The 23,155-nt window shown below is 41.2% G+C and overlaps 1 protein-coding gene across 5 annotated transcripts in view; it reads right to left on the reverse strand.

Annotated features, from left to right (window-relative positions):
* The window catches only part of SMG7 (SMG7 nonsense mediated mRNA decay factor), a 52,781-nt gene that overhangs the window by 23,695 nt on the left and 5,931 nt on the right, over positions 1 to 23,155 (reverse strand). For 4 of the 5 annotated variants that reach the window (XM_054833340.1, XM_054833341.1, XM_054833342.1 and 1 more), the window contains exons 2-8: positions 7,732 to 7,763; positions 6,339 to 6,456; positions 5,149 to 5,281; positions 2,644 to 2,815; positions 1,772 to 1,843; positions 810 to 960; positions 327 to 462 (exon numbers count right to left, since the gene is read on the reverse strand). In XM_054833340.1, the coding sequence (XP_054689315.1) occupies positions 327 to 462; positions 810 to 960; positions 1,772 to 1,843; positions 2,644 to 2,815; positions 5,149 to 5,281; positions 6,339 to 6,456; positions 7,732 to 7,763 (814 nt within the window). Of the gene's footprint in view, positions 1 to 326; positions 463 to 809; positions 961 to 1,771; positions 1,844 to 2,643; positions 2,816 to 5,148; positions 5,282 to 6,338; positions 6,457 to 7,731; positions 7,764 to 20,885; positions 21,035 to 23,155 lie in introns of all 5 variants that reach the window. The other variant, XM_054833339.1, reaches the window with a different exon arrangement.

Here is a 23,155-nt window from a genome sequence, read left to right on the forward strand (position 1 = left end):
AAGAATTCCCAGATGAATCAAGTGCTTTTCACAGGTATCCAAGAATCATCCAGGTTAAAGAGCAGAAAATCAACTATAGTCACTGATTTCTCCTGTATTTCCACCAGTAACGCAGCACATGTCAAATAGGAGGAAAAAAACCAACCCAATTTGCAGAAGTCAACAGAACTATCCAGTGTTAGCTGTGATGCAAACCTTCCATAACTGGCTACTCGAGCTTCCTGTATTTTAACATGTGAAAAAGTTATTATTGGACTGTCATTTCAGAACTCGGCTGCTAAAAATACTCTCCTCAATACACTAATTAATATGTTGTTAGAACTAACCTTGAACTGTTCTTCCAGCTTTTCTCGAAGAGGGCTCAGCTTCTCCAAGCTCTTACTCAGGTACACATGGCCATGGAATTTAATAAACGCCTTGATGAAGTCAGACACGCTCCATCGAGTCTTCACCTCATCACGACTACATTCAGAACAGAAACACCCGACTTCAGTCTTTGGAATTAGATGCAGTTGCACAAACACTACAAACTTATTCTATGGAGTTCCAAGAGAGGAGGAAAGTTCACGCAAAGCTACTTTTTCATGCTGGCACAATATACTTATTCCCCGCATTCGCTAGTCACACTCAGGAGCATCCCAGACACAAAATATTCTTTGTTCCATACATGTGTAAGGATGCTCTGACTGGAAGGGGGTTGAGGAACTTCTGTTTCTACTACCAAATATGAAACTTCTGGCAAGGGAGGTACATTTGGAAGAAGTCTCCTCCATCTTATCCAACTAGAAATACATTACGCTTAGTCTTACCTTTCCAGTGCTTTAGAAAGTGCTTTTTGTAGGTTAGTGGAGGCAGCTGGGAAAGGAAACTTCACAGCAATGCTTCTGCAGTAGTAGAAAATTGTGGTCAAGTGGTCTCCTTTGGAGGAAGCTAGGATAGCCAACTGATTATAAGGCTGACCTAAGGGAAAAAAAGACAAGTTGTCATGGAGCAAAGCGTGCTAGATTTCAGAATAAGTATGTTCACTTGAAAAGGGAGCACAAAGTCCTAAGTCCTTCAACAGACAAGGTTCAGGTTCATCTGCGACCCTTTTCCTCCAGCCTCATATCAGTACCACTCAAATGAAAAAGCTTCCAAATTTGTGGTGCAGGTTTTTTTGCAGTTTTTGTTGTTGGGTTTGGTTTGGTGTGGAATTTTTAAATACGTCATAAGATTTTTGTCTAAATAAGAAGATACTGTCAAAACCAAGCTTTCACCACCAATGTATTTATCTTCATCTATTTGGACAAAATCTAGCCCAGTTTTATCTCATGAGGCAAATCTAAGTGTCAACAGTTGTTCATATTTTTTGCCTATAGAGTAAAAATTTCTATAGTTAGAATATGGAGAATTTTTCAGTTAGAATATAACGGGCTAAAAAAATTGAATCACTGGTTTCTGTAGCCTGGCTCAAAAATTATGTATTCTTCTATTATCATCCCTACATTTTTGACCGCTGTAAGCCAAGAGCTAAGAAGCTAGATCCCTGAACTAAAGAAGCCCTTAAATTGCAATCTTAATCTTCACAAAAAGGAGACAAGTGACACAGATTAGGCAAATAGCTATTATCTAAATGATGTACCAATGGGTCAGGCTTTGTTGCACAGACTGTTTTGGGTATTTGGGGAGGGAAGTTGATATAAAAATCCCAGGTTTCCAGCTGCCACACAAGAAAAGCAATACTCCAAATCTTCCTTTGGAATTATGAACCTAAAAGGTATCCCAGACTCACCATTAGAAGGGACAAGCTGAGCTGCATGTCTGTAGTAAGACTCTGCCTGGCTGGTCTGATTCCTATAGCGAGCTAAGAAAACAAAACCAAACCCAAATTAAGACAAAAAATTCAACTCTTGCTCTTACTTTAATACAACCCAGTTTATCTGAAGAGCATTTAACTATTATTTTAGAAACAAGTATCAGAAGTACATACAGTTACACGAATTCAAAACGTTGAATTTTAAGGTGTTTGTTTTTCGTCAGATCCTATTGGCACAGCTTATCAGTTCTTATTTATGAAGTTGCTGTGCCAATAGCATCACATCCAGAGAGCTACAAATATTTTTCGTACTTCTTTGCACAATCAGCAACTAAATCTGGTTTTAGGTTATTACAAAAGCAATCGTGGATTCTTGTGAAAAAACTTTCTACAACAGATAGTTCTACTCTAATCAACAAAGAAATAAACCTGTTGAACTTAATGTAAAAAAAGAAACCTTGTTTATGAAAGGCTGGATTTCTAACTGTTGCCTTTGTATATAAGATTTAAAAGTAAAGTTCTGAAATGGAGAAGTCTGCTAGCCTGCCGCAACAAGCTTTTCTAATAGTTACCGGTTTCAACATTTCACTATGCCTACCAGCTATAACATGATTAGTATGCCAGAAGACAGATTCTAGCAAATCACTAGAAAGCTAGTGATTAACTGTCGCCATGTGTTAACGTGTAACGCACATTAGAGAAGTCTAACAGCATTACTTTCCAGACCTCTCCCCCTGCAGCAACCAGCAAACATACAATCAGCTACTAATTTGGAGTTCAGCTCTCTCCGTGAGGACTAAACACAAGTAGAACTCACTGTCCCATCTCTTTTTCCTTCAAAAACTCACCGATATCTCCAAGGTGGACAAGGCAGTGCTGGCAGATGTAAGAGCAGGAGCTAGACTGCGGCTTCACTATGGCGCTGGTGTGCGTCTGTTTATTGCTAATGATTCCCAGCTGGGAAGACTTTACACGACATGGCAAGTCTACATTAAAAACTGTGCACAATTCCTGTAATAACTAAAAAAACAAGTCTAGTTTAGTAGCAGCTAGAGACGGTAATCAGTAAAGCGCTGAAACAACAGACCAAACTAACAGAACATCACTTAGAGGCACGGATTAGCTAAATATATTTGAAGTGAACAAGCCTAAGTTACTGAAAGTGAGACTTTAAATTACATTCTCCATAAGGAAGTCATTCACCTCCATGCTGCATTACTCAGCCCAGAACCATGAAAATAAGTTTTACTTCTCTTCTGTAAGAAAGACCTGTGCATCCCAAACCAGTAAGCAACTCGATTCCCACGATACTTAAATTACCAAGCACGCATCAGTGGAGACTGACTATCAGAGGTCTAAACATCTTGCTGCCTTTCTTTTTTTTTTGTAAAATACCACTCTTAAGAAGAACACAGTCTTTTTTATATCTAGATGAAGTGACACCATTCTCTGAAAATAAGAGAAAGAAATGCCACTCATCCTCCGAAGCAGCTTGTTCCAACATAAGCAACAGCACTACCCTGGCTTAAACTTTAGATATAAGCCTGAACAAAACCAAGTTTGTAGGCAACGCAAGCCAAGGGTGGCCGACAGTTCAATAGCTGAGTTGTCAGTAAATATTTGTGCTAAGCTAACAGTGAGACTGTCAAAGAACAAGGCATCAGCTGCTTGATCAAATACCTTGAAAGCCAATTCAAGGAATGCCTGAACTTTGCCATTCTAATTAGCGCTTTTGAAGTTTTTCCTAATGGACTCCAGCAAACACTCTGGAAAATAATAGTCACCGCGTAGTGATGGAAAGTGTTTGTTCCACTGCCTTACAGGGTTAAAAACGCAAGTAAGAATTGACAGACTTTCTCCCAGCTGGGAACACACTCAGTCTCCAAATAAAACAGACCTGCAGCAGCGTTCCGCTTCCAGATAAAGGCATACAGAAAGCCCAGGGCTGACAGAGAAGCACACTCTGTCAACGCCTAAACACACGATGCGGTGCTTTCGCTTGCTGCAGAAAAAGGTTTGTGTTACACCTCCCTCCCCTTTTGCTCTATCTTTTATACAGTAGATAAAAATCCCCAAATGAGAGGGATCTCACAGATGAAAGCTGGATAAAAGAGAGAAACTTGACATTTTCCAACATGCTGAATTAGGAGAATTCGTGCTCTCCTTCAAAGATGTCATCTACACAGACCTCACAGTTGGAGAGCAGGTACCTTGCCTGAGCAAAATCTTTACACTAAAAACAGGACGATTAACATCACAGCAAACAGAGAAAGACGACCCAGTCTGTGGTGTCATACACAAAAAGAGCAAAATTCCCTGATGCACTGCAGGGGAGAACAAGGCTTTTGCAAGACAAATGGTGGAGATGGTACAAAAGCCTTGGCAACCATGCCAGAACCTGTCAAACTGGCTGCTTCAAATAAGAAGCTTTCCAAAAAACAACATCGAAGGGATAAAAAAAGATAATCACACAGATTCTGGGAAAAAAACTGGGGTTGCCTTGCAGATGTTCAGAATCAAACTAGGAATTGATACAGTAAGAATGACCTACTGTGCGTGTTGTACCCTGAAGTCGGTGCAAACTAGCCAAGACAGAAAGTATAGGCAGACTGCTACTTGAGATAGAGGATTCAGCAGTGACAACGTTGCTGAAGCATACGCCAAACGAGGGGAAAAAAAAGGAAAGAAAGGCAAGTTATCTTCATTAAGGCCATTATCACACACTGACCCTTATACTCTGTAATCCACAAGCTGAAACCTAACATTGTAAAGAGAGTATGGGCAAAAAACTGGCAGTAAGGAATAAATCACACCCATTTTGCAATTAACTGAAAATGTCACAAAAGATACTTAGCTCAAGAGCGCTCAACAATACAACTTTAAGGGGAAGAAAAGCTCCTGTAGCTGAAGTTTGCAATTCTAAATAATTGTTGACAAAACGTAGAATTAAGACTGAAGATGCGCTTGTAAAGCCTGTGAGTCTTGAGCAAAAATATAGCAAGGCAGCTAATTGAAAGCACATCCTCAGCTTTGTAGACACGTTCTACTGAGAGCATCGGTGTTAGCAAGGTACACTGGTTGATCCATAACAGCAATAGTTTCCTGTGCTAAGGGGAAAGAACAGATTTTACCCACGTAAAACCAATCCTCCTGCTCTTCCTCAAAGACATTAATACTAGTTCTTCGTGCTGGTATGAGATCAGAACTCATCTCTCATGAGCAGCTGCTGGAGCAGCACAGGCCTGACAGCTGAAGCTTTGTAAAGGACCCACACACCAGCAGCATAATGCTGAAGCACACTTGCTTCCAGACTATGCAAATATACCACAGCCAACACATCTTTTGCAACTCACCTGTGTGTAGAAGCCACTAGCTGCCTCTAAGAACAGAGAAAGGTTCGCCTGAACTTCGCTCCGATTTGGATTTGCTCTATTTTTCGCCTGACCCTGTAGCGTCGTGATTTGATTTTTAAAGGCATGATTCCAACTGAAAACAAAATAAGCGTTTTCCCTTTTTTACTCTGGAACTGTCAATACAGACAGCATAAGCAAGAGGAAAGAACCGTTTAATTACGTAGCATCAGACATGAAAATGAAGTACATTCAAACTCAGGCAACATTTAGATTACGAATAATGTTAAATATGGAAGCATTACCTTTTCCCACCTCTCATAACCAGAGAAACCAATCCTGATACTGTAGAGCTAACAGTGTAACAGCATTAATATTTGCTTGTAATTGTTTTGTTTTAGGCAGCATAGCGTGCTCTTCTGAAAATAGGATGGGGGGGATAGAAATTTGAGTTAAAAATCATTCAGCATCTGGAGGCATGGACAGGACAACTCAGCCAACCTACTCATCTGGCTTCCCTCAAGAGTGCTGGAAGAACCGCATGCTTCCGTTAACTAAACCTGTTACAACCCATGTCCGCATCTTAAGTAAGAAGCGACAGACTCGGGGCACGCATGCTTCCGTTAACTAAACCTGTTACAACCCATGTCCGCATCTTAAGTAAGAAGCGACAGACTCAGGGCACGCAGAAAACCCAGCAGGATCTTCCCCTGATACGGGGGTGCTCATGGCACATTAAGAAGAGGTTTCTCCTGATATTCCTCCCCCTGCCCAGCCCCACCTCAGAGGGCTTAACATGACGGTCTTTGGCACCTACTCAACTCCTGTTAGACCTTGCTCAAAGCTCCAGGTGACACCAGGCAAATTTCCTCCTTTCTGGAAACCCCAAGCTTCAGCCCTTCCCTGACAGCACAGAAAATTGATGTTTCTTAGCTCCCTCCCTTCCATCTTGCTCACCAAAACCCACTCCTGCACGATATGGCTGTTACTAATGGCCAGAGGTAAAATACTAACCTAACTGAATGCTCTTCATCGACTGCAGTGCATTCTCATGTTTCACCCACAGCACAGCTCTCATTTTAAAGGAAATAAGACACCCATTTCATAGGACAATTGCTTTTCTGTAAGTCTCAGGGTTTCCTGCTCATCAGCCCAGATTACATATATATGTACAAATTTATTGAGATACTTACAGGTCCTGCTCCACTTTTTTATCTAAAGCATATTCCAAATCGGTCACTAGCATTTTCTGATATAAGTCCTGTAAAGCCTGTCTGGATGTCCAGACTTCTGCTGGACCCAGCTTCGAATCTGAGCAACAAAAAGAAAAAACAGAGATACAACAGTTTTTGTAATACTCAAACTTACAGAGTTAGTCTAACTGATTTTTCACTCACCTCCCAAATGAAAGAACACAGCACAGTGTAAGATATCCAATGCCGAACACCCGCTTTTATCACAGATTCATCAGAACAGTGAAATACAAGAACTACAGATGGATTGGGGATTGACTGATCGCTGATTAACTGATCAGTCTCCTACAACACCATAACTAGAGATGAGCAAAGTCAGCAGCTGGCAAGTTAAAAAAAAAAAAAAAAAAAAACAGAAGGAGGTGATTCTCCGCAAGTCATTAAGTTGCAGAACTTCTTTGCCACTGGATGAATTTAGAAAAATTTCCAGAGTAGCCTGAAAAAATTAGCAGAAAAGAAATCCATCAAGGGATGCTAAACAGGACAGTCCCTGGAGCCAATGCTGTTGGTATTTAGGAAAACATTGTGGGCAAGTATTGCTGCATGCTTGCCATTTTCTAACTCTTTAGTAGCCATCTGCTTTCCATCACAGAGAGCAAATGCAAACACTGCTCCCTGCTATCTCGAGTTACAGAGTCCAATTTCCCATGCCTTGTAAAATCACCTGAGCTGGGGCAGTGAGAGCACAAGGGATGGGCCTCACCCCAGGGAAACCGTTCTGCTGATGGTGTAGCTACTCCTGCTGGGTCAGACAGATCCAGGCAGTTAAAATGTTCCTGCGGTGACTAAACCAACCTGCTATGTGTACTACACCAAGGTGGTAAGCAAGGCTGCGCATCGGTTCATTACGCAAGCTGCTTGTACTGTGTGGCTGATATGTTACTATAAACCATTTCCATTTTCCATAAATACATACAGCTTAAAACATAGCTTGTAGCATTTTATAGCATCCACAGGCTGCACTTTCACAACATGTGGTAGTGTTCAGATCAATGTTTCCATCACCCAGGTTTCTCAAAACCATCTAGATCCTTTTGCCGATCCCAAGACCAGCAGTTCCTGAGGTAGTCTGGACAGGAATCTCTGGGAGAGGAGTAGGGGCATGACCTCCAAATGCTTTAAAACACCCAAAGTCAACTTTAAAAATACATGTATTTTATACGTAGGAGAGAGGGGCACAGTTGTTAAAATGTTCTATATATACAGAGGACAAACCTTTATCATAACGTCACACACTTTCCAGAGAATTCTTAGGAATGATAAGCATAAGGAACACAAAAGGAAAACAAAACCAGGAACCAAGTATAGATCAACTGTAAATACAGGCAATTACCTGTCATGTCAGCCTTCAGGACTTCTGCCTGCCTGTAAGAAAGCAATAAAACAATAAATTAGAAAGAGACTGATCAAAATAATTGAATTATGCTAAAGCACATTCATGCAAGCGTGAGCAGAGAAAGTGGGGCCAGCTCCGTAGAGGCTGCCTACAACCTACACCGCTATAGTTTACCCCATGCAGCATGGATTTGAGCTACTGTTGTTCCACAGTACGATTTCTTCTAATTCATACCATAACAAAAGTCAGCTGTTCACTTTTCCCTGCTTAGTTTAAGTCTCTTTCAGAAAAAAGACAAACTAAAAAACACTTACACTGTATTTTAAGCTTTACCCGGCAGCAGCATCTTGCCAACATTAGTGATACCTGCTTACCTGTAACTGGGAATTTGGTATTAACTTTGTCATACGTGAAATCCAGTAGCCACCACAGTCAGAGCAAAGCAAATTCCCATTGGTGCCAGCCAGCACATTGCTACAGCCCTCCTGCCCCTCTGTGCTGCGCTAGCTTTCCTTAAGGACAGGTGATAAAGACTATGGCTTCCCCAATTACCTTTCTTCCTTGCATGGCCTCCCTAAATCCATGGTTTGATCAGGTTTTTCTTGAAAAGAAAGAACATATAGAACAAATGGCAACTACAGGTGACCAGCTATCGCTCCTTTGCTCTGCAAATCCCTGCTGCTGGTGGAGGCTGGCAAATAGTTTCTCAAATAGAGCAACACCAGGACACAGTCCTCATTAAATAAATATTTACGAATGGCCATCAATGGCTGGATGGAGCAGGCAATCGAGATGCTACAGCTAAGCACTGTGTGAGTGGTACATAAGAGAGACGGGCAGCACTGCTGGTCTGCCTGACCGACACAGAATTAACACGGGGCAGGACACAAGGCTGCCTGGTTTGGCTGGGGTTTGGTGGAACACGTCCCTTTCCTTTTGCTACACTCAAAGGTTTACATATCTTTGCAAAGAGCACAAGCTTTCCATACCAGACCTGGAATCCTCCTAGCACATGAAATACCCACTCCCACCTGCCTCCCTCAGCAAAAAACCCCAAACCACTAACTAGATGAAAGTCGCACTGTGACTAACATGAAAGTCAAATGCCAGCTTAGGAAAGAATGGAGAGCCAGGAGAAAGCACCACCTAATCCCTAAAGAGGCTTCAGAAACAAGCATATACTCTCCCTTCCCAATGTGAAGTTGTGGTGACTGTAAAAACAGTTTTTCAGGTTGTTCTGGGTTCTACCTACTGGTCGCAAATTATAGGGAAGGTTTTGAGATCCACATCAGGATTAAAAAGATATCATAATAGTGCCATTGCTTCACTAGGAAGATTCACAAAGCCCCTTCACAAAATTTATATTTCTTAAATGTAAGAATTATCTATAGCAACTCACCATAGTCACCACCATGTACCATCCAAGAAGCAATATGATGCTCTAAGGGCTTTAATTAAAAAGTTAAGAACATCTTAACTGGAGCCAGAGTAAATCTGTACCTTCCTCACCTGCTTCACAAGTTTAAACTATTAAAAAGATATGGTTTTTAAATTTTCTTTCTTTCAAGAAGGTTTTAATACATTTTTTCAACTCCTAACAACAGGGTACACTGGAAGAAGAGATAACCTATTATTACCGACAGAGAAGCAAGGAAAATTTTAGATATTGTGTCACGAGAAAGCTGAAAGCCCAAGAAACACGCATGCCTCGTCCACATGGGATAAGAAAAGGCACCTCAGCGATGCTCTCCCCATCGCTGCAGCTAGCAGGATGGGAAAGAGCAGATCTTTTCCCACACACAGCTACGAAGAGCCAACGAAGGACAGCAATCTCCTCTGCCTGCTGTGCCTCAGGAGCCTCTGCGATGCTGACCTGCAAGTCTAGTCAAGCAAAGAAAGCTGAGCAAATTCTGCAATGCTATGACTTGGCAGCTAGAAATGCCACTGCTCAGAGGGAAAAGCTGACTTGCTCAGGTGCTGAAGTCTCTCTTTTTTGAACGGCCAGCCAAGTTAATACAGGTTGGCTCGCGCTTTAAACACCTGCCAGTTGTGCAAACTTTTTCTTTGAGCTGAGAACACGCTCTGCCTTGCCAAAGCCATGAATCCTACCGAGAGGCTCAGCCTGAGCAGGACATGCAGCGCTGCTCCGGCAAATACGAGCCCAAAATTCTCCTCCAGGCAAAAAGGCTCTGCCCTTTAAAAGCCAAGAACGGCTCCTCTGAAAATTACTTGTGCAGAACTACCTTCCACTATATTAAGTACTAATCTTTTAAGGGGGAAGGAGAAATAGCACCACTATAAAGGCTTTCTTTTCATAAAGTTTTGACCAGCTGTTGCCTGGAGAATTTAGATGGAGAACCTCAACTCTTACATCAGTGCAACTGCTGACAGATGCTCTGTAAATGCCCTAACAATATGGCCAGACCTGAACTTTTTAAAAAAAAAAAAAAAAATTGTAACATCTTTTTTGGAAGGCAACGCTCACAGGCTCACAGAATGAGAGCCTTCAGTGTCGATCTCTTCACTAGCTGTAAAGGAAACTGCCTTTTATATTTTATAAGCTTGCAACAAGCTACACTGAGGGGATTATCACTATAATTTTTAGTAAAACGTATAGAAGTTATTTCAACACTTCCTAGGGGCAAAAGGAATTAGTAAAGCAGGTCTAACGTTAGCATGCTCTGTTTCTCATTTCCACCTAAACCCAACTTTTATTTAAAACAACTGCATCTACCATAGCTAAGCCAGGATAAGAGAGGGCAGTCTGGTTAGCAAACTTGTTCTGCACCAGGGGCAAACTAATACCATGTCGAGAGAAAAGATGCATTGCCTGTTCCTTGGACAGACTTTACTGGAGAGCCTTTGCTGGCGCTCAGAGACTCCTAGTGGGCACAAACTGGAGTTCACTGATAACAGCAAGAGTTTCTGATGGCTCCTCGTATCGTCAAGCATCTTTTAACAAGCCTTTTCGTCCATAGATCTTCTTGCACAGCCTCATATTGAATTTGCATTAGAATGACTCATTCTGATGCAAAAATATGTTGCCTGCCAGCAAACTTGGTATGACTTGCTTACACATTTTATCATTTCAAGAACATTCTCAAGTGCCTCCTTGCCCAGCTGGCCTCAGCACTTCAGTCGTCAAGTCAAGTTTCCCTGAGTTTGTTGGTCCAAAGCCAAACACACACAAACTATAGTTCAAAAATTATATTTCAAGCATCTGTTAGATGATATATCATCCTGATATATTGTGATAGCTATTCTTTATAATTTCCTAACCAAATATAAATACAGCCCATGCTTTAGTTCAACTCAAAACTCAAATACAAAAGCTTTCCACCCAATTCAGTGAGATAGTTTGACAGCTAAAGGAATTTTTCATTTTATTCAAATACTTGAAAAGTCTCAAAATTTTAAAAGACAGTAGTCAGGACTTTCTTTTGAAGTTCTGAAAGCATAACACATATGAAAATTTAAGTACCCACAAACAGCAAAAGGAAACTTCTTCTCTTAAGAACTTGGCAGTATCTAAAGTCCAGTTTTGCTGTAACTCAGGGGAACTCAGATACTATGTTTAGCCTGGAATGAACCACCGGATTTAGCAAAGGAAGACAAGACAGACACATTTTGTTTTTCCACTTTCAAGTTTTTACCATTCTTGATCAATTAAGTTTTCCCTAAGCAGAAAAAGAAAACAAGTTGTTCCCCTTAAGCTGGTACACACTACAGAAAGGAAGCCCCACAAATATCAGAACGTCTCTCCCATATACGTTTTCAAGTGTTTAAACCATCACATTGAGAGGCTGAAAGGTACGTCGAAAGATCACATAGTCCCACTTACGCTTTTACACCAGGACAAGTTTGCTTAATTTGCTTGTAAAATCCTACAAAAAAAGATCATACAACCTCCCTGGTTAACTATTCTAGTGCTCAGTGGTAGTCCAGAAGGTTTTTGGTTTTGTTTTTTTTTTCCCTGAAACACCAACCCAAGCCCTCCCCACAGCACACCCAGCTGCCATGCAGAGCTCCGGATCACTGCCCTTGTACACAGCCACTTGGAAAACCAAAGGCTTAAATCCATACTCTGAACCATCAGTTCTCTCTCACAGGCTAAAACATTGATTCTCATAAATTAAGTTTTCTAATCCTCTTATTGCCACCCAACTTCGAACTCTATTCACATGTCACTAAAGATGGATCTATTTTACTGTTGCCCCTCAAACAGCTCATCTCTGTTTCAATATGTATTCTTCAGTTCTGTTATAATTCAAAGCATGCATAATAACAGCTTTTCAGTTCTGCATATACCACATCCGTAAGAGGGCAATATCAGTTCCACAGAAGCACAGTTTTGCTAACAAGCTTCACTATCAAGCACAGAAAAGCAAATAAAATTAAGCCCAAGTTTTCAAAGCAGCAGTCTTGTGTTACCCAGCTAATATCCGCTATTTGAGAAAGTCCAACAGGTCAAAGTCAAGCTTCACTTACACCACACTCCTCTCATTTACACAGCAAGGATGAGCCCGGCATGATCTGCTATGGCACAACAGTTCTACAAAAAACATGGAAAAAAACAACCACTGAACACAACACTCTGCTTTCCACCATGCCTAAAGGGGAACTCCACTCGGTTTTCCCCTGGCAGCCCTGAAGCATCAGCAGCTATATCAGTTCCCTTACCGAATCTCAGTAGCATAAACCCCCGATAAGGAATTGAGGATTTAGAGTACTAAAATGGGTAATGGGTAACAAGTCCAGGCAGCTGGGCTTAATAAAAGCAATCAGAATCCAATCACTTGTTCTGTGAATACTCTACAAACTAAAAAAAAACATATTAAATGGTCACAGTAGTTTCACTTCAAGCAGGAATTTATATTCCTGCACTTCTCTTCCCCAGAGGTACATGCAGAAATTGTACCACAATGACAAGTGCCCGCAGCCTAGCAAGACTTAGCAGGAGGTGACTGATGGGAAGGCTGAAAGACACAGCCAAGAAGTTTTCCTTCTCCTGAAAGGGAGTAAGAAGACATAGAATGTATGTAGAATAAATGTAGGAAACCTTTTATTTTGGATAGGGAAGGTAAATTCCTATGCTAGCATACTAAAAAGAAAGTCAAATACACTTAACACTTAAAACAAATTATTATTCTAATCATTCCAATACATGGCAAGGCTCACATCCAGAAAGAGCTGGGTCTGATCTAGATTTTACTTATTTATTTCTGTATAGACTTTACCTACTCACTTGCGCATCAGATATGTACAGTTTAACAACTTTAAGTAGTTTTAACTTTATTGAACAAGTCCTTAATGTTTCAAACTTGCAAGTGTTGCCACCTAATTTAAATGACCGTAGTTTTCATAAAGTGTTAGAATCACTTGCTTCGGGAGCAAGGTAGGTTTTGGTGATGTCAGCTCTTAATGACATAGCAAGAGATCTTCGGGCAGTGAGTCATGGAGTTAAATGCTCCATGTGCCTTTCAGACTGAAAGGGCAGTCACAGATACGGCAATGAAAAACACCTTTAACAGTACCACCTTATTGTCAATTTTACATGTTAACTAGTTTAAAGCTTATTATTCCTGTTACAGGCAGCTGAAGTCAGGGTACAGCTAATTTCTTTGACCAGTGGTTTTATCAGATTATAGCTGTAAATTAAAGCCACACAAAGAATTAATTCAGCATCAGTGTAACCGTACAAGTAGAAAAACCACCTCTGCAAGCAGATGCTAAAGCCAAGGCAATCACCACCTGAATCCAAACCCTCTCCACAGGGAATTCTGCTCTATTACCTTCTTGTCCCCACCTCAGCTGAGAGGGATGGTGAGAAATGAGGACACAGAATAGGATGTTTTTTTAATCCCACCTTCCCCCTTTCTCCTAGTACAGGCTCTATTAGAAGCACGTCAGAACAATCATCCTCAAAAATCAACTACCAAAAGCAACTCTTTCCAAGTTTGATCAGAACTGACAATCCTCCTCCCTGGATAAGAGTAAAAGTACCCTCGCAGTCAGCTTCATTCAAACTCATTTTTTTCCTCCAGTTTCATGGAAGTCAGTTCCTTTGTCTCAAAATTTGAAAAAGATGTGCCCAACAGGTAAAAGCTACCCTAAGGGAAGTTTATACGTGCTTACTCTCTGATTTAATCTACAGGAGGGAAATACAAGTCTCCTACCCTGCTGAGGCTTGTAGCGTTAAACTGCCTCCATCAAAGTCTCCACTCTCCCTCTCGTTACAGCCTAGAGCTCACATCAAGCACAGGAGCGAGTCTGAGCCTTGTTGGAAGAGTAGTGCTGCAAATATGAGTTAAATGCCTCAGAAACAGGATCTGGTCTGTAGGCAGTCATTCAGGATCAACAATATGCCTGTGTCTATTCCTTAGAGTTTTAAAATTTAAGTTAAGAGAGTAACCTGCAAACTACAATCAATTCACACAAAAATAGCTTGGAATAAATGCACAGTATTAAGACTACCTCAGGAAAGCTCAACTGTGTTTTCCATAGGCTTTGGTTTGTAAAGATATTTTTAAAATACTCTCTATGCTGTTCTTTAGCTTTCATCTTGACCTACTACTTATATGTAATTTTACTGGAGCCATTAGGGAAAAAAACCTAACCTCTATATGGATGTTGGCCACGAAAGAAAAGCACAAGAATTCCAGTCACCTTTACTCCATTTACCTTCTAGGAGCTGACAGCGTAGCTCCACGGGTGCTGAAAGTGCTTTCGATACAGAAAAATTAAGAGCAAATTAACAAAGGATTAAAAATTATTTAATAACTATAAAAAAGGCACACTCAGGAAAGAACAAATGGATACTTAATATGCATGGCACTTCAAGACACGGATGTCCTCATATTTTAAGGAATACCTTTAAATGAAAGTTTCTAATAGGAAACAGTTAACAAACAAATACGCTTATGGAATACTCTGTTTCCTTCTCAGTATCCATACAGTAACACATTTACTGTATGCTGTCAGCCAATATCACCCTTGCAGTTGACCTGAGAACAAGTCAATGGCAAAATGTTTATCATAGAATACATAATCTGTGTATCTCCTTAAACTTTACACTATCCTTTGCTTTAGTTTTTAAAAACTAGCTTGACTAATCTTAAAGGTACAAAGGCACAAAAACTTCTTCAAGCTTGTCTTGCAATCCACTCAAGCACTGACAGCCTGCTCCCTTGAAAAGGTACAGATCTCAGAGAGAAAAATCATAAAGCTCTGCTCGCTCGCTGCCCACAAGAAAGAACTTTTGGTAAGCACACAGAAGAGTTGTTAGTTCTTACAATGACGGTGCTAAGCGGGATGTAAGAGTTTGCATCTGAACCGCCTTACTTCCCATGGCAATTCCCACAAGGTTTTGAGACTGAGCAAGGAAAAGCAACAGAATTACTTTTGAAACAAAAAACAAAACAAAAATCCCAACAAATTATGCCCTTGTAATATTACTATCTTTTGCTCTTTCAAATCCACCCTGATTAGAGTGCACAGAATATCAGGTTTCAGTTGTGATAAATAGTAACACCACTACTCATTTGTTACATACACAGTTCCTGACTTGGTAAAAACTTAAGAACTGGAAACAGCAGATAATAGATGTTAAAATAAGTGAACATTATTTAACTTCTTTAAACAGCTTTTGCATTATGAAAACCATGTCCAGAATTATGGAAAACGCAGAAATCTGAGCATCGAGATCTGGTTCGGATAGATATCATCACATCTGCTCCAGAAAGTTATGCTGTTTAAGTCAGCCTCGCAGAAGCCAGATCAGCTAAGGTCAGGCAGCACATGCCTACCCTCCCTGGACATTGTACAGGATCTCCCAGGCAAGCGTACAGCCTTCATTTCAAGGGCTGGTAATCACACAGTCAGTTTAGTGCCACACACTTGCAACACGGATAAAATATGCCCTCGCGCCTGCCTGCGGAGCTGGAGAGCAGAGCACCTGCAGCTAGGACCTGGTTACAAAGGTGACACACGTTTCCCCTTGGAAAGTCCACCCCACTTTGCATGAAGAGGGCAATACCTGCAGCCCTCTACGTCCGGACTGTCAGCTCGAGCAGCTTCCTGCTGCCTCTAGCCTCCACTAATAGCTTGGGATATAAAACCAGGATAGCTCACTGATGTTCAGTGTTTTCTGTGGACCCCCTTCTGATCCTTACACTCAGCCAAGCTGAAAACCACTCACGTGGATGGAAGAATTACCATTAAAGACAACTCAGTGATTGGGAATTCAAGACACTGTCTTCCTTGCTAAGCAGCAGATGGAGAAAGAGCAAATATATTAGACATCGCCATCAGAGGTGGCAAAAATAAAGCGCAAGTAACCCCTCATACTGTGCCTGTAGTAAGTTAACTACAACAGAGACAGTGGAGTTCAGCATTTTGAACATGTGCTCTCCAAGCACTAGTACTGAGATCTATGCCCAGATAGTCAAGACCTTCAAAAACATAAGGCCTAAAGCAAAATTATCGATATTTAAATTATTCATTGCGGTCATTCAACAACTGTACAAAGCTGGTTTTTGCCCTACCCCATTCATTTTATAAACTCACAATCATGTAAACATCACACAAAACACGTATCTATGCACAAATGTGACATACCCAGCAGTTTTAAAATAGCTTTTCATAACTAAGAGATTTTTCAGTGCGAAAGGACACTGCATGGTTTAGACAAGCCATGACAAATAACTCAGATTACATCCGAGTATGGTCCTAATTGCAAGCTGCACCTTAAAAATTATTTTCAATTCTCCACCTTGAAACTGAATGCGCTCTGAAAGCACAGCAATGGCACAAAGGCTGAACACCAGTCAGGGAGAGTTATGTCGTCCATTTGTGATAATTAAATGGGTACTCAGTGCATCATTGCCAATAGTTTACGGGAGTCTCATTACCCCATACTCTATCAGAAACACACAGGCAGCGCTGCTCTGAAAAATACTTACTTTTCAACGAGAGAATATTTGAGTAATTTTTCCTGAAAAAATATGGAAGTAAGAAAGAGGCGGAATCCTCTAACACCACAAGTTTAATGCAGCTCTATCAAATACAGTCATTTCTAATGGAAAGGGAGAGCATGATCTTTACATTCTTGCCTCAAACACAACCAGCAATATTTACTACGTATTTCAACAAAAGCATGAATGTGACACAAGGTACCAAGGATACCTGTTTGAGCTGCATGGAGCTATGGGAAGGAGAGCTTGTTACTGAAGCTCAGATTCAGCTTCTGGTTTATCAACACACAACTCTCCCATACTCCTCTCCTGTTGGTTCTCTAAAGTTCAGGAGCAGCTCATCCAGATGGGCTATCAGCTACCAAACCTGAGAGTCCACCACCAAAACACACATACTCCTGGAACACATAAAAATTACTCTGTGTTCAGCTGAAGGAAAAACCTATGACCAATCCAACCAGCTCAGATCTAGCACATTTTATTAGCTCGGGAGTGAAGCAGCATGGATATGCTACTACGAGAACGGCCCCTCTCTAGGAAGGGTGCAGCTTGAAGCTTTTGAGCCCTGTTGAACACAAACAAGCCTGGAGGAAAACCAACTTGGCTGAAGTGGTGCAGCTCACTCAGCCGAGTCCAGCTGACCTCTGCAGCTCTGCTCGCAGCAGGTCCAAACTGCCTCCCAACGCAGACGCCGCGGCCATTGCCCTGCAGAGTGCTATCAGGTACTGGCAGTTAACCAGTAACCTACCTTTCCCGTTTTAAAAACTAATGAATTGGTATGGGGCAAGTGTCTGAGCAAGTTTATAACTTCCAAGGTTAATCCTGCCTTTGGGGATTAAACATTTTTATAAAGATAATTTTATTTCAAATTTAAATCTCAATACCTTAGCTGCAGAACTAAAAAGGACTGTTTTAAAAGAAGTTCGCATGATCTTCAGCCAACTACAAATCAGTATCTGCGTTAGGAATAATGTATGGAAAATTTTTTGGGTTTAGCACGTCTTTACTGAACATAAACCCAAACACAGTTTTCCAGACTGCAGTCTCCCTCTCAAGAGTCAGGCCAGACTTGTTCTCATGACATTCATTTTACCTTCTGCAACAGCTGAGGAACAGGCTGCCTAGCAATGGACTAACACATCCAGCCTGAAGATCAAATTTTAAGGCTGGAAAGGACCTCAAAAGCTTACGTAGCCCATTCCCTCACTCTGATGTTATTCCTAACAAACATTCGCCTTGCTTGTTTTCAAAGTCCTCCAGAGGCAGACACCTCCATACCCCAAAGCAGCCCATCCCAGCCACCTTGCTAAACCATTTCCGCATGGCACTACATCTTGCCTTAAAGAACTGCAGTATGCCTTGGGTTCACCCACTCTGGCTCCTTCCTCCCACCAAATCCCTCAGCAAACATCACCAGCCTTGCTCAATCCACCACTAACTTCATAAGGTGGTGAGGAGGCAGGGATCATCCTCACCTGGTTAGACTGAGAAGACATTTTCTGAATCTTGACCGCATATTAAGCAAGGAGGGACGATGCTGGGAAAAGATTCAGCATGTGACTACACAATTACCGGTTATTAACTCAACACTTGTGCATTACTCAGGTTGCACAAGCCAACTCAGCCCTGGCATTTCACTTTGCAACCACAACAGCTTGGATCTCGTCATCAAATGTTTTGTATAGTATATCAGCATGTCCAAAACAAATTTTAAAATAGAATAATTTTGGCACTGTATTTCAGCATTTTACAATAAAGCATGGAAACTACATGAATCACGCTGCTCTAACCCCAAAATCTGAAATCCATATGTTCAACAGCACTTTCAACCATACAGATAAAATTTCCCGCAGCTGAGTCCTTAAAGGCCCAAAGATCTTCACATCTTTCTGATCTGGCATTCCTAAGGACTCTTGGGCCACTCCAGCATAGCAGTTTCTAGTTCTGTGGTCCTCAGAGAATTATTTTAGGAATTAACAGAATCACTTACACATGATATAAAATACAATTGTATAACCATCTTTAAAGCAAAGCGTGCAGAAGTTTACCTGATTTTGAGAGACTATCCCAAAATTCTGAGTATATAAGAAAGTTACAGATAGACACATCACTTTTTTTAGCCCTCACTTCTGCCTAGCCACCTATGATGGAAGCTACCAAAATAGTCTGTAGTTGCACAAGCAGCATCAGCAAGCATTTGACACCTTCATTAGAAAGATACTGGAAGTATCTTTCCAGATAGTTTCAAGCTTTAGAGGTTATTTTAGTCTTTGATATCAAAAAAATCAGGAGAAGATGAGTACTTCGGCTGAAGCTGGACTGCACACCTACCTGGCAAGCCACAATCCCCTACAACTGTCTTTGCCCCAAACCCCATAAGTCCTATAGCTTACCTCAAAATCAAATAAATATCTAAAATAAAATAGTATGGGTACATACACACTGGGTGGAAAATCTGCCAGAGGTTCGTGCCCTAGAATAATCTATGCAACATGCTCCTAAATTAAGGCCTTCTGTATTAATTCAAATGAATGCTCACAATGCATATTAGGCAGTGTATCACTTCTTTTCTAGTTAAAGATATCAGATATATGTTCAACTTCGTGCATACTGATGGTATTAAGTGAAACTGAAACACCTTCTAGATTTTTATTGCAAATTCACTCCGCATCTTTTAATAATTTAATTTATAATCATTAACCCATATAGAAACCTCACCATTTTCTTCATATTGAAATAACATTTCCTCTATTTTACTAGTGACTGCGGCTGGACGTTGGAGCTCTAAGGCCTGCTCCGGCTTTCATGTTTTTATACGCTCTTGGTGGTTTGGGGTTTTTCTTTAATATTAAAAAGTGTGGCTTAAACCCTTTGGACACTAGTCTTATTGCCATTCACAAAAAAACAGACTCACTAGTAGATCGGCTTTTTCTGGCAAATAGCTGGCTATATCAAGCTTCTATGCTCAGAAGTTTTGCATGGCATTGTCCTCAACAAGTATCGACACTACTTCAAGACAGACAACTAGCATCTATTCAACAGACAAAAGTCTCATCCCATCCTTCTTTCTCCCCCTCTTCCTAGGTGCAGATGATTAGCATTTCTATTTTTAGTTGTTATTATTAGGCTAGTCTGGAAAGACTACCCTAGAGACCCCTCTTAAAGGCTCAGGTCTACCTCAAATTAAGAGTACGAACGCTCAAAGGCACTGCCAAAACCAGTACTGACTGCAGAAGGAACTGAAGCTAGAGTCTGTCAAAGGTTCCTTGCTGGCTATAGGAAACTCTGGTTTAAAAAAAGATTATCACACGGTCGCAGCTGTTTGACACATAGCAAAATCCACATGCTTTCTTCAAATCACGTTGAGACCAAGACAGGACACAGCAAAGCAATTTCACTGCAACAGAAAATACAGTAGCAGAATTTATAGGATTATCATAAAACAAAAAGGGGGGAAAATGGCCTTCCCAACAGATTTATCAAAAATTCATTTCTTTCTATTCCTGACAACACGTGTAGGGAAGTCAAACTGCGATAAATAACGTAGCACAGACCACTGGGGAGTCCAGGGGGCCCTAGAACAGGCTGCCTCCAAACAAACTGCTCTTTGCTGTAGCCTGATCAAACAGGAACAACTATCAAGGCCTCATTAAATCAAGGCACCAAGAAACACCAAAGCCAGCCTTGAATAAAGACTCTCAATGCCCAAAAGGTCTGGTTTACTGCATCCAAACAAAAAGTCTAATCTCTGCCTAAGGTTCTTTAATTCAAGAAATTTTCCCCAAGTTTATTTGGCAGAATTAATCTTAAAGGTTTCACTGGAAATACATTCAGAATTAATTTCTCACTTCCTAACAGCTAGAGAGCAGCTCTCTGAGATAATTCAGCCATATGACAAGTGGGGCCCGCAGATTCAAAACAGACAATGCTTCAGAGCGCAAGGGGGAGGAAATAAAATAAAAATCAGCTTACACATACCAATATTAGATGAAGCAGAAAAATGTTCAATAGAGCTGAGCACTAGAGGATACTTTCAACACCACAGACAATGAAATTAAAATATGAGAAACAGACTGCTGATGTGTTAGAGACATCATAAGCACTTTCAGAAAAATGAGGGGGTTTTTTCCCCCCCTAAAGCTGGAAAAGAAAATTAACTCTAGCAGGACTCCGAAGTACCTCAAGGGTATCTCTGATTTGAGTCCCATCAGTGAAATTCAGTCTGTCGCCCACGGCTCTGTAACAATCCCAAGAGACTCCTCAGCCTTCTGGTTCCTTATGATAATCCCTTGAGTGCAGAAGCCAGTGTGAATAATCCGAGAAAAGTCCTACCGGAATACAGAAAGAAGAGAAAGCAGGCCTAATGTTACTCAAGAAGCTCTTATTCCACCTCAACTCACAGCATTACATTGATCTGAATGGGTAGCTGCTGATTTATCTCAGAGGAATTGAAATACACAGTATCAAAACACTGCTTAAGCCATTCCCCCCTCATTTGGTTGTCTAGGAAGTCCCCAAGCTTACGATCAGAAGTTTTTCTTATATTCAAATGGGAAGAAAAGCGGTGGCCAGACAAGTCTAGAAACATGGCCTAAAGGCAGGACTCTGAGCACGGCTGCATCGTTGGAAGCTGATGATGAAACCAGTACAACTGTAAAGCTACATTCAACAAGATACTGCATGCAACAACACGAGTGCTCAAGAGGCACATACAAAAAAAAAAAAACCAAACAACCCACCTGCCCTCCCTCCTGGGTGAAATAGTGAGAAACTACAGCCCACGAGTCAGCTCCATGATTCCATGTGTCACTCCACAATAAATAATATTAGCCCTCTGTTCTTTTTGCTGCAGGAAGACGGAGAAATGGAGTTCAGATGCCATATCCCTCCCTGAGCACCAAACACCACTGAAATCCATGACCTCCCTAGTAATATAATAAAAAGTACAGGACCAAGGTATACAATTCTGCTAATCATTTTAAAGAAACAAATTTGTTGTTTTATTCCTCTCCTGGTTGACAGCAGCTGTGCAGTTTTCAAGTGAGATGAGGACAAGCCTCAAGTTCAAAGTAACAAAAGCAATAACTTATGTCCTCCCACGTATACTCCTTATCCATTATAGCTGCATTCCTTCACTGCTTCTCCACCACTCCTTACTCCAAGGAGTCTGCTCCTACTAGTGGATCTCCGCTGCTGCTGTGAAGATCCAGTGGCAGTGAAGAAGGACCCTTAAACCTCCACAACTCCAGCAGCTCCTCATCAAACAACATCAGACACTAGCAAACTATCCTCTCCTCCCTCCCCGGCCACCATGCACTTGAACTGCAATTACTCCTCTTCCACACTGATTTTTGCCGGCTGAACAGGGCAGGGAAGACACCAAGGCATCTATCCATCAAGTCACTGTCTTCTCCCATCGCCCAAGTGATCCTGAGCAGTGACTGCAGCCAGCCTTTTCTTCTCAAGTGGGAAGCATCAAAACTTCTGAAAATGTGTGCAATAGCCAACGTGGCAAATTTAAGAGCAGGGCAGCTTCACGTTCCATATAGATTGATTTAAATAAAGCTTTTAAGTTGCTTGAGGTAAAGTTAGTGATACAATTCCATGCCCAGATCAGCTTATTTGGAGGCAAAAACCATCTCACTGGAACAGGCTAGGGTTACATGTTATGAAACCGCTATATGGAAGATGGACTCTTAGGACAGAAGAAAGAGATCTTCGAGTAGCTTGAATGTCACGATATACTTTATATTGAGTACTTAAATAAAATAGCTAAGCATTCACCCAGCAAATGTATCTTCCTACCATGCACTGATATGAAAAAATTCAGCAAAACGCCTCCAAACCCCTATATTCAGGGAAGGGGGCAGCCTTCTCAAAATGCTTTGGTGCAGCTTAAGTGCCGCATCAAAACTTCATATAAGCATCACCTGGTTTCACTGCCACAATAGATCCTTCTCCTTTTCAATAAAGATCAAACTACACAGGAATATGCAGGTTAGAACAAGAACTAATGGCTACAAGAATCATCCCTGCCATCGAAGATAAATAAATAAATACAGCTGTAACTTTACTTACACTAACCTGCACTTCTAGGTCACTAGAACAATTTTGCAAGTAACCTCAAAGCAGAGCACAAAGAAAGTGCAGTAATTGCGACAGTGATGCCAGCTATGCGAGGGCATTCAAGGGTTGTATGTTCTAGGAAATGTGGCATTATTTACTAGTGTCACGGGTCAGTGAGCACTTTAAGGATAATGAGCACTATCACTAGAAGAAACAGTCCACCCTGCCCTTACTATTAGTGCCTCATTCCTGCTGCACACAACCTCACCCCTTTTGTCAGCCCATGTGTGGTAACATGATGAATGGGATCAGGAAACCAACTCAGGCTAAACTCCCTGGGTAAAACAAACAAACAAACAAACCAATAGCAGTTTTAACCTAGC

This window comes from Grus americana, chromosome 8, assembly GCF_028858705.1.
Source record: "Grus americana isolate bGruAme1 chromosome 8, bGruAme1.mat, whole genome shotgun sequence".
NCBI lineage: Eukaryota > Metazoa > Chordata > Aves > Gruiformes > Gruidae > Grus > Grus americana.